The sequence below is a fragment of the Rana temporaria genome, chromosome 1, assembly GCF_905171775.1.
Source record: "Rana temporaria chromosome 1, aRanTem1.1, whole genome shotgun sequence".
Lineage (NCBI taxonomy): Eukaryota > Metazoa > Chordata > Amphibia > Anura > Ranidae > Rana > Rana temporaria.
This window is the reverse complement of record NC_053489.1, coordinates 568,685,807-568,698,323: the sequence shown is the minus strand read 5'-3', so window position 1 is coordinate 568,698,323 and position 12,517 is coordinate 568,685,807. Positions and strand designations below refer to the sequence as shown.

General features: G+C 42.1%; 1 protein-coding gene across 10 annotated transcripts in view; it reads left to right on the top strand.

Annotated features, from left to right (window-relative positions):
* PCM1 (pericentriolar material 1) overlaps nucleotides 1-12,517 on the top strand; it is a 229,552-nt gene that overhangs the window by 57,282 nt on the left and 159,753 nt on the right. For 7 of the 10 annotated variants that reach the window (XM_040334550.1, XM_040334544.1, XM_040334515.1 and 4 more), the window contains 2 exons: nucleotides 4,416-4,589; nucleotides 9,648-9,825. In XM_040334550.1, the coding sequence (XP_040190484.1) occupies nucleotides 4,416-4,589; nucleotides 9,648-9,825 (352 nt within the window). The remainder of the gene's footprint in view (nucleotides 1-4,415; nucleotides 4,590-9,647; nucleotides 9,826-12,517) is intronic. The other 3 variants (XM_040334566.1, XM_040334573.1, XM_040334580.1) reach the window with 1 other exon arrangement.

Sequence of the window (12,517 nt, the reverse complement as noted above, 5' to 3'; positions counted from 1 at the left end):
GAAAAAAAAGCTTTACGCTTCATAGAGTTGGGCTTTATGACAGAGTGGCCAGAAAAAAGCCATTACTTAAAGCAAAAAACAAAATGGCACGTTTTGAGTTTGCGAAAAGGCATGTGGGAGACTCCCAAAATGTATGGAGGAAGGTGCTCTGGTCTGATGCAAATAAAATTGAACTTTTTGGCCATCAAAGAAAACACTATGTCTGGCACAAACCCAACACCTCACATCACCCAAAGAACACCATCCCCACCATCAGGCTAGGACGGGGGTTCACCTTCCAGCAGGACAAGCAGAACCCCAAACACTGCTAAAGCAACACATGAGTGGTTTAAGGGGAAATATGTTGGAATGTCCTAGTCAAAGGCCAGACCTTAATCCAATAGAAAATCTGTGGTCAGACTTAAAGATTGCTGTTCCCATGCGTAAACCATCCAACTTGAAGGAGCTGGAGCAGTTTTGCAAGGAGGAATGGGCAAAAATCCCAGTGGCAAGTTGTGACAAGCTCAGAGACTTATCCAAAGCGACTTGGAGCTGTGATAGCCACAAAAGGTGGCTCTACAAAGTATTGACTTTAGGGGGGTGAATAGTTATACACATTGACTTTTTCTGTTTGTTGTTTTTGCTTCACAACAACAAAAAAAGTCTTCAAAGTTGTGGGCATGTTCTGTAAAGTAAATGATGCAAATCCTCAAACAATCCATGTTAATTCCAGGTTGTGAGGCAACAAAACAAGAAAAATACCATGGGGGTGAATACTTTTGCAAGGCACTGTACATGCTAATCTCAATTTTTTTAGTAAAGGTTTTGTTGAACCACTTCCCGCCTGGCCTATTGCAAAATGACGGTTTGGGCAGGACTTTCATATAATGTCCTCCCGGAACTTGCTTCCTGTGCTGCCGCGATCTGTCACCTGCTGTGTCCGCAGGAAAAATTGTGTTCACTTCTCTGTTAAAATAAAAAAAACTTCAGAGATTTCTTTTGGTAGTATTTAATAACTTAAGACAATGCTTACAAATTTATTTGGGTACAGTTGCTTTTGAAGGCGGTGGGTGGGGATTTCCCCCCCACCCCCTCCGGTGCTTCTCTGGTCTCTCCCATGTGATCAGGGAGCCACAGAATGAATCTGGCGGCGGCTTACCATAGAGCTGGCCATCTAACTGACCCTTGGGGGCCGTAAGCGTTAACACTTCCGGCTTTGGCAGATGTAAACACGGCGTTTTTTTTCCCTGGGGACGGGGCTTGGGGGGGATTTCAGCATAGAGGAGAGATGTGGGGACTTAAACCCCACATCTCTCCGTAAAGAGGGCCCACCATGCCCTATTCTTATCACAAGGGATGTTTACATCCCTTATAATAGACATTAAAGTAATTACACAATTAAAGGGAAAGTGTAAAAATGTAAATAAACAATAATTTAAAAAAAATGCAAGGACCCCCCCATCCCCTTATATTTGCAAGCAAACGCATATGTAAGTCGCATCCTCATATGTAAACTGCGTTCAAAAACCACACGTGAGGTATTGCCGCAAACGTTAGAGCAAGAGTGATAATTGTAGCACACGACCTCCTCTGTGTAACGCTAAATTGGTAAACTACAAAAGAAAAATTAAGAGTGGCATATGGAGATTTTTAAGTATCGATGTTTGGCACAGTTTTAAAGCGCGACCTGTTGGGTGTCTATTTACTAGGCGTAACATCGTTCACATTTATACAAAAGAATTGGAGAATTGGGTAAAATGTTTGTGTGTTGTGTTTTTTTTTTTTATTATTTATTTTAACAAGTGTTTTTTTCCCCCAAAAATATCACGTTTGATAAAATGCTGCGCAAATACCGTGTGACTTTTCTTTCACTGCCTGTAATGAGATCTGTGAATGGGAGAGATTCTGATGAGTCACAGGATACATTGGTTTCAAATCCCAAATATTGATAAAATATAGCTTGTTTTTTGATCAATTTCACATACCGCTTAATGCTGTAGTAAACTGTGGCATTTGGAAATAGAAAATCCCCTTTAAGGCAATTGCATAATGTGCTAGTATGCATCACATACCAGCACATTATGAAAGACTTGCCTTCGAATGATGTCCTCCAGTGCTGCACTATCACCACTGACAGGGCTTCCATCATAACCCAGTCTTCCTTCTGGGTTTGCGGACTTCGACAGCTTGAATGGCCGAGCGATGGCGTCGCTCCCACATATGCGCCCACATATCTACAAGTAAGCTTCCCCCTAGGTAAAAATCACATTCAGAAGTTTATTACCACTTTATTTAGGCCTCTTGCACACTGATGCCTAAAAACACAGCGGCCCATATTCTCTGTAAAAATCCGTTGGCTGCGCTTAAGGTACTTATACTCCGCTGTCCCAACTTACAGGAGCAAGTGTTGTATTCCCCAAACACTTGCTCCGTAAGTTGGGATGGGGGAGTGTAAATGCCCCGGCGTAGCCTGGCGGATCTCCAAGGGGGCGGCTTGTATTCAAATTAATCGCGCCCCCGATTCTAATGAACTGCGAATGCGCCGGGCTTCAAAAAGCCCAGTGCGCATGCTCCAGTTCTCGGCGGAAAACATCAATGACGCCGACGTGTGCGTCATTGACGTAAAGACGTATTCAAGAACGACTTACGGAAACGACGTACCCGACGAAAAAACACGACGCGGACCCGACGCCATCCGTAACATGGCCTACGTTGTACTTGCGGAAATTTAATCCTCCATATAGCAGGACTAAATTTCCGCTTACGCAAACGACGTTAGCGACGGTTACGCGACGCAAACTCGTTCGGGAATCGGCGTAGAAGGATCATTTGCATACGCAAATGAGTCCTTCACGTAAATTCCATCTAGCGGCGGCCGGCGTCATTACATTTAAGATCCGCCAGTGTAAGTGACTTACAGATGGTGGATCGTAAGTGTATCTATGCGAAAATGATTCTAAGAATCAGTCGCATAGATACACGGGCCAAAAAAGGGAGAGACGATGGAGTATCCTGAGATACTCCATCGTAACTTCTATGAGAATATGGCCCAGGGTCTCTAAGCATATATGTGCTTGTCATAAAAATAAAAGAATATGCACACCCATGGGTTATCTCCAATATTTATTGAATAAAAGGTTTGCACCACAAAAACGGCTCTCAAAAATACGCTCACCTCCCCCACAAAATCCCACAGTCCCCCATAGAAAAAATGACAACTGGATATTGTTGTGGTGATGGCAGTCCTCCCATGTTTCAGATCAACAAGGTAGCTGGGTGGATGTAATGGAGTCAACTGTATCGTGGGTCAGGAAACAGTACAAGGCAGATGGTAATCTTGTGTAGGTCCTACAAATGCATTGTTAGTAGGGGTAGGTAGTAGTCTCTGCAGTGAGCAGTAAGCCAATTCACCTGTGCAGTGAGTAGCAGATCGGATTGGTCCATTGGCTCCGGACAGTTAGCAGTAAGACCAACACTCCAGCAATCACAGTTCATGTAATACCATTGGGTCTCGTGCTGGGTAATCTCCTTGGGTACCTGGCTAAGGTAAATTGCGGGGTCCATTACTATGCAAGTCTGTCTACATATGTTTCATCCCTCCTGAAACTTTGTCAGGGCATCCCTTTTTTTTTTATCATGTCAGTTTGCCTTTTGTGTACACACCCTACCATTTATTATGGAGGTACCCTCATGTATGCAATTAGTCAGTCTGTTTTTTCATATATGTGTGCTTGTGTTATTTTTGTTTCTAATGTAAATGCAGACAATTGTCTTTAGTGTGCCAGTACACACGTGTGAAAAAAGTAGTTCAGAAAAAAAAAAAAATTAATTTGCGTTGCCAGTCAGTATATTGCATGCGTACAATGTTCATTTTAAGAGATTCGAATTGCATTCTCTGGGCTAGTAATTACTGTGCGTTCAAATACGCTCAAAATAAACGCATCAAATTTCTACCTGGATTACAAATCAGTACAGTGCAAGTACCATCAAGGTTTCATTCACACAGCATTTACAAGCTTTTTTTAATTGCAGATCTGAAAGCGGCTGCATTGTTTTTAATAAAGACATTCACACAAGTGCAGAAACATGCTATGCATTCAGATCTGTAACACAAAATCTAAAAATCTGCCTGGGGACATATGTATACTCCTATATACCTTCTTTTATAGATTTTTTTCCTTCTTAAGACCATATTACCTTGACTTGTATTAGTTGAAATCACTATATATTTTTTACCTGACATTTGAGGCAAGTGTTGCTTGCCTCAAATGTCAGCAGGACATTTTAGGCAAGGAAACCACAAAAGGGGTGAAATGAGAATAAACCACTTCTCCCGATTTTTTTTTTTTTTTTTTTTTTTTTTTTGTAGATTTTAAAAATGCAGTTTTCATATGCTTTTGTGTGGCAAATCTAACAAATTTAACTGTTTAACAAAGGAGATATCTCATAGTCGGCCCTGCATTGAAGACAATCTAGACAGCTTACAAATGAAAGTTACAGAATTCAGCATCTCTACCTCTTCTCAAAGTAAGGGTGGAAGCCCAGCTGTCAGTGACAGGGAACTGCGGCCACATAGCATTCACCTTCTGCAGTACGAATTACAGTCACAGGTATATATTTATTTAACAGACAATGTAAAATAATTCAACCACGGTGCTTCCCCTTCACACTCAGTGAATATACCCTTGCTTTCTGCAATTCTTTGTGGCTTGTTGTTGCATTTCTGAATGTGGGATGGACAAATGAGACGTTCAGTAGTCAATCAATCGCATTTAACAAAATATTCCTTTGTAAAAATGTGCAAAATAATTTGTCCTGCAAGTTGAAAAGGTTTTACATTCTCATAGAACAATATAACCCTGATCTCCTCGCTTAAGAATGCTCTGTTACTTCTACCTTTTGTTGGCTGCTACTGTGAATGCTGCAGGGGAAAAACGTAGTTTTTTTAGTTGCTCAGTTCAGATCTGAAGTCCTTAATTTTATTTCAGTATATCTGTAGATGAACTGACAAATTATTTCCTTTTTCATTGTGGAAACCCATATAAGGCATTTAAAGACCTGTGCCCAGATGAGCTATATACTAAAGAGATTATATATATATATATATATATATATATATATATATATATATATATATATATATATATATATATATATATATATATATATATATATATATATATATATATATATATAATCTCTATTGTGACGGTATGCAAGGTGAGATACACGACAATAGGTACATTTCACCTCGCATTCATTACATTGTAAGGGACTGAACCGGAATCCGACCCGGGTTTTCCAGCCTCTGGGGCAGGCTGGGTTCCTGTCTGGATGTTTGGCTCCACTGGAGTCCACAGTCAGCTGGACTTTAACAAATCCAAGAAGAGAGCACAGGAGGGTTCTGGTTTGGAGACTCAGGAGGGAACCTGAGTGAGAGGAGCTCTATTGAAGTGGATTAAAAAGAAAAGGTTTGCTTTATCTCATGTTTCGTGGGTGACGGGAACCAGCCCCGCACTGTATAGAGAGGAGACAATTTGTTTAGTTTAGTGCCGCACGGCAAGGATTTAATTGACTGTTTTGTTTATTTTTTACCTGCAAACCTCTTGTAAATAAAACCTGGCATCCGCCAGACTTTTAAGAAAGTGCTTGTTTGCGGACTGTGATTTAGAAAAGGTGATCCTCACAAGCTAATCTCCCACAATATAAATGTGTGTGTGTGTGTGTGTGTGTATGTATATGTATATATATATATATATATATATATATATATATATATATATATATATATATATATATATATATATATATATATATATATATATATATATATATATATATATATATATATATATATATACTGCTCAAAAAAAAATTAAAGGAACACTTTGAAAACATATCGGATCTCAACGGGCAAAAATCTCATGCTGGATATCTATACTGATATGGACTGGGTAATGTGTTAGGATTGAAAGGATGGCACCTCATTTGATGGAAAATAAAATTATCCACCTACAGAGGGCTGAATTCAAAGACACCCTGAAAATCAAAGTGAAAAAATTATGCAGCAAGCTAGTCCATTTTGCTGAAATTTCATTGCAGCAACTCAAAATGGTCCTCAGTAGTTTGTATGGCCCCCAAGTGCTTGTATGCATGCCTAACAACATCAGGGCAGGCTCCTAATGAGACGACGGATGGTGTCCTCGGGTATTTCCTCACAGATCTGTACCAGAGCATCACTGAGCTCCTGAACAGACTGGGGTGCAACCTGGCGGAGCCGGATGGACCGAAATATAATGTCCCAGAGGAGTTCTTTTGGATTTAGGTCAGGTGAGCGTGGGGGCCATTCAATGGTATCAATGTCTTCATCCTCCAGGAACTGGCTGCATGCTCTCGCCACATGAGGCCGGGCATTGTCGTGCATCAGAAAGAACCCACTGCACCAGCGTAGGGTCTGACAATGTGTCCAAGGACTTTATCCCGTTACCTAATGGCAGTCGGGGTGCCATTGTGTAGCCTGTAGAGGTCTGTGCGTCCCTCCATGGATATGCCTCCCCAGACCATCACTGACCCACCACCAAACCGGTCATGCTGAACGATGTTACCGGCAGCATAAAGTTCTCTGCGGCTTCTCAAGACCCTTTCACGTCTGTCACATATGCTCAGGGTGAACCTTCTCTCATCTGTGAAAAGCATGGGGCACCAGTGGCGGACCTGCCAATTCTGGTGTTCAATGGAAAATGCCAATTGAGCTCCACAGTGTCTGGCAGTGAGCACAGAGCACACTAGAGGACATCGGGCCCTCAGGCCATCCCCATGAAGTCTGTTTCTGATTGTTTGATCAGAGACATTCACACCAGTGGACTGCTGGAGGTCATTTTGTAGGGCTCTGGCAGTTCTCATCCTGTTCCTTCTTGCACAAAGGAGCAGAAACTGGTGCTGCTGATGGGTTAAGGACCTTCTATGGCTCTGTACAGCTTTCCTAGAGTAACTGCCTGTCTCCTGGAATCTCCTCCATGCTCTTGAGACTGTGCTGGGAGACACAGCAAACCTTCAGGCAACGACGCGTATTGATTTGCCATCCTGGAGGAGTTGGACTGCCTGTGCAACCTTTTATAGGGTCCAAGTATCGCCTTGCTCTACCAGTAGTGACACTGACCCTAGCCAAATGCAAAACTAGTGAAAAACAGTCAGAAAAGATGAGTAGGGGGAAAAAAATGTCAGACACCTCCACCTGAAAAAACTTTCCTGATTTGGAGGTCGTCTCATTGTTGCCCATCTAGTGCACCTGTTGATCAGTTAATTTCATTTAACAGCAAAGCAGCTGAAACTGATTAACAACCCCCTCTGTATACACCCCTCCCCCTCTGCTACTTAACTGACCTGATCAATATCCCAGGAGTTTTGATTCAAAAGTGTTCCTTTAATTTTTTGAGCTGTGTGTGTGTGTGTGTGTGTGTGTGTATATATAATATATAATTTGAAATGTAGTAACTGTGGCCATTCTAGTATGGATCACCAGAATTGTCTTGTCTCAGCTTGACTTTTATTACTGTTGCAGGAGTGTGTTTTATAGATTTGATTAAAAAATTGCCATGGGCATGATGTAGTTAGTTTTGTTGGCTAATAACGGATCCCCGAGTTTGTACTTTTTATGTGTGTGCTTTATATTTGTGTACACTGGACACTTGCTGTGTAGATGGTGTAACATTTGATGTTAACTTCAGAGTGCTATACTTGTCCATTTTTATATGGTTTTCCAACCCTGAAACCCCTCCGGGTTATGCTTATGACCAGCAAAGTCTGGATCTTAATAGGTTTAGTGTTATGGATAAGGTAAGATAGTTTCCCTGTATATTGGATCATGTTCCTGGCTTTGATCAACAGTATCTGGCAGTCATGACACACACTGTGGGTTAGTAGGCAGAGGATTTGGCTGTTCATTTTATTGTGGCACCCCATGCCATTATATTTTTTTAACGATTTTTAGTGAACTATATTCAATTGGATGTTTTTTTTTTTGCTTCTGTCTGCAATTGTTCTCAGAAGGATGAGGCAACTCAGATGATGTGTTTCCACCAACCTCTTCTGCTGAGAATGCATGCAGTATGTTAATGCATTACTGCTGCCATCTTTTTCAGCCACCAAAAATTGGTAATTGCCTGGTTTATAGAGGCTCCTTCACTGGATATGCAAAACCCCCATACATTGAGATTTCCTGAACCATGAATACCTGCTGGAGATCCACTCACTAACCTTAGTGCATCACAGCTGCAAGTAGCTGGGACAAAAGATTCTTGTCAACAAATTTGTTGGTAGGTCCATGGATCCTTGGATTATGCAGTGAACACTCTAGGGACTCTATGGGATCAATTCCACCTGATCTAAACTTTTCTGTTTCTTCAGCTTCTCCCACTTCCTCACAGAATCAAGAAAGGGTCATCCAGTGATTCTCATTGCACTGAATTAGCCCAAGTGATGTGGTACTTGGACAAACTTGTACTCTCTGTGGACCCAGTGCACCATACTTCTAATTTGCTGGCTTTAACAGAATGACCCAGGTTCTGAGGGACAGGGGCCTAAATTGACTTCTCCAATAAGTCTACCATTCACACCTGAAAACTATTCTGGCCATACATCCAAGGTCACCTTTGTGCAGAGGGTCGCCGAGTTACTGACATTATCCTGTAAGAGTCCTTCCTAGTTTTGGTCAATGACAAGGTTGTCTTGAGTCCTAAGGCCCTTACACCCCCTCCCCCTGCCCCCTGAAGGTGGTTTCCTCCTTACACCTCAACTAGGACATTGTCCTTCCCTCTTTTATATCCTGTTTTGAACATCCTAAGGACATCCACTGTCTTGACAAAATGCACTGAAAAGCTCTAGCTTCCTGTTAGGCAATCTTATTCCCTCTCTGTGGTATGATAAAAGTTCCAACAGGGGAACTCCCTGCTTCTTACTCCATCATTGGTAGGTGGAATAGATATGTCCTCAATAGAAATTTTGGCTTAAAAGATTGGGTTCCTCTCTCTTCCCTGTTGAGGTGCACTCAAACAGACCTTTTAGTTCTGTATGAGTTTTTCCACACTGGGCATCGGTTTTAGACCTCCACCTAGTGTTCACGTATAAATTCGATTGGGTGGATGTTCAAGTCTCATCTGATGACAGTTTTAGGGCGCTATAAGCTTCTTTGTCAAGCTTTTCTTGATCGGTTTGATACATGATCCTGTTGGCTTGCTACAAAATTGTGGCTATTTAGGATTGGGAGGAGCCTGTGTCCTGTGGTGTTCAAGTCAAAAATACTTTTTCTTCTTTTTCTTCTTTTTTAACGCCATCATACAAAATTTTATGATGCCCATTGTAGAAGTAAAGGAATAACTTCTAAGGTGTCTCTTCATTACATAGTTTAATACAAATAACTCTCAGCACTGCATATTTTGTATGCTTTTGCCTGTATGAGTAATTTATACCGTCAAGTTCGATATTAATTTATAGTTTAGTTTTCTTTATGAGATTGTGAGCTGCATAGTAACATATCACCGTGTGGTCTAATTCATAGAAATACATTTCTGCTAGACATTTTTCATATGAGTACTAAATTTTTATGTAATACTTACAAGGTGTTATGTGAGTCACTCAAATTTTATAGTAAATTACTTTTTCATTTGCAGGCATTAGATCCTCAACAAGAGGCCAAAGAAGAATTAAAAAATATGAAAAAACAACATGCGTTGCTGACAAGGATCCTTCAACAGCAGGAGCAGCTCAGGGCCTTAAAGGGAAGGCAGACAGCTCTTCTTGCCTTACAACACAAGACCGAACAAGCAATCTCTGTGATGGATGACTCTGGTAAGAGCCATTTCATTCTTCTTAACAATATAAACAAGTGAGGTATTTCCTTCTCAGTTCCCTTACAGTATGTAAGGTATTAAAAGAAAAAAAATCTGAACACAATGTACAATCACATTTACTGTCAGTGGATTGACCTACTCCATGCACTGCACAGAAGAATTAATGATATTTCTTTCTCCTTCATTGAGCTTCCGTTCACACTGGGGGTTGATTTACTAATACTGGAGAGTGCAAAATCTGGTGCAGCTCTGCATAGAAACCAATCCGCTTCCATTTTTTTTCTGTCAAAGCTGAAAGCAAAAGTACAGACAAAGCGTGTTTTGGCTGTACTTCCTCTGTGGATCACAGGAGTGCAGTTTGCTCTGCACTCTTTGACCCATTGTCAGCTGTCGTCGGAGCCAGTCCAGGCTTGGGCAAGATTGCGACGTGTGGTCGGGATTCACCCACATGCCTGGACCGGCACCCGGCTCAGCCTCTCAGTGAGCCTCTAAGAGCCAGGAGCTCTGAGAACTGAGTGATTGGTGGTGGTTGATCACTCGGTTCTCCACCTAGATTAGTAAGTTTTCCCAAAAAATAAATCCCATTCTTTAATTGAACACGCTGAAGTTGTAAGTTGATTGGCTACCATGCACAGCTGCACCGTATTTTTCACGCTCCAGTTTTTGTAAATAGACCCCTAGGTGTTTCCTGAAATGCATGACAAAGCGTACAGAAAAAGCATGGGAAACATCTCCGCCATGTGGGCAAAAAAAACAATCTGAGCTCTTGCTATGCTCGGTTGTGAACGCAGCCTCAGGGACACAGGAAGAGTTTAACCTTTGCATTGTACAGGAGTATTGGACACTGGCAAACTGAAGACCAGCCCAATATAGCCCCTACTACTGTTACCACTACTGACAATGTTCTGTAGCAAGGAACATACATTTCACTGTAATAATTATGCTACCAAAATTAGTGTGTGCTGTAAATTGCCTCCAGCATTGTTGCTGTTTTTCTTCTTTCCGGAGGCTGACATTTTGCTGAAACTTAAAGCTCCTAAACAGCAGTAAATCTTTAGGGTGTCGGCAGATCGGCCTCTACAAATTCAGCACAGTGCCTAAAAATAGAGATTAAGCATGTGCAGAGCAGGGTGAGGCAATGTATTACTAGATTTTAAACCATTTAGGCCAGGGGTGTCCAACCAGTGGCCCGGGGGCCACATGTGGCCCAAGGAGCCCTCTGATGTGGCCCACTACCTCCTGCTCTGGGATAAAATAGAATAGAATACTGTTATAAAAGTTCAGTTTTATTAATAAAATCACAGGGTATATATGGGCATATCTGTTCTGCAGTGGTTACTGGGCTGCTTTCAAACTAATCCGCAGGTGCATAGCAGCGCACCTGTGGGTTACCTGCACTGAGCCATAGACTTCTGTTATTACCTGCGAGTTTGGTGAGCTTTCTAAAAGTGCACCAAACCTGCAGAATATAATAGAAGTCTATTGCAAAGTGCAGGACTTTCTGACTAAAGTTCCACTTTAAGCACGCTTCTGCATCTTACCTTATTGATTCTGTGCCTGTAAACATCCCTTGTAATGAAAATCATGCGTGGAGTGGTCTTCTTTATGGAGAAATGTGGGGTCTATAAGACCCCACATCTCTCCTCCAGGCTGGAAAGCATCAGATCAAAAAATAAAATTGCGATCTGATGCCTCCTAGCTGAGATCTCGGCTTTGTTTACTTCCGGCGGCCGGGACGTGAAGTCATAACATCTTGCCCGGGCATCCAAGTCAAAGTGATTGCCGTGGACCACATCTGTCCCTCGGTTTTCTCTATGACTTCCTTTGGGCGATGGTAGATTCTTTCTCCGGGTTCTTAATCGCACGGGAGAGCTCGGAGAAGCACTGGGGAGCGGTTGGAGGGGGGTGTTGAGTCCCCCTCCCGTCGCCGGTAAGAACAATCAAGCGGCTGAACTGCCACTATGATAGTTCTTATGGTGTAGGGAATCGCCAGCTGAAAAAAACTTATCTGGATGATGCTTGCAGCTGCAGACAACATTCAGATATCACCACTGAAAGCCCAGGATGTCATATGACAGTGATTAAGGATGGAACAGTAGATCTTACTGCTAGAAGACAGTTGTCTGACCCGACCTAGACTGAATTTCACATTCTAGTCGTGTTTGCTGTGTCCATCTTGGGTGATGTCGATTGAAGGTCAAGCTTCCTCCAACTGATTACCTCTGGATGTGTGGGAGCAGCAGTTCATGTGCCTAAATGCATTCCAGAACCTGTGTGGAGGACACTGGATGTGGGCACCCTGATATCCTGGTTCAACTACATGGTGGACAGGTTCATTTCCAGGTGTAGAAATTCTCTGGCAGCAGCAGGGATTGCTTTTTTGACTCTGTGTGGGATCTATACACCTTTCATAGACTTGATAAAATGCAGGTTTTATGGCACTCTTTCTTGCCCTGGATTGACCTGGGCAAATGTTCTAAGTCGACCAGTTGATGCTCTTGACTGTTGCTTCACGGGAAATCTTTAAGTCTGTGACTTTTGCCAGGTTCAAGGGTAGGGTATTTTAGCAAGGTTTATCATGAAGCTTTGCCCCAGGGGTATTCCCCTACTTGCATATAGGTGGGACACGTGCTTGGCCTTCCACACCATTAGGTCTGCTTTCTTGCTATTTTTTGTTGAGATAAACCTTA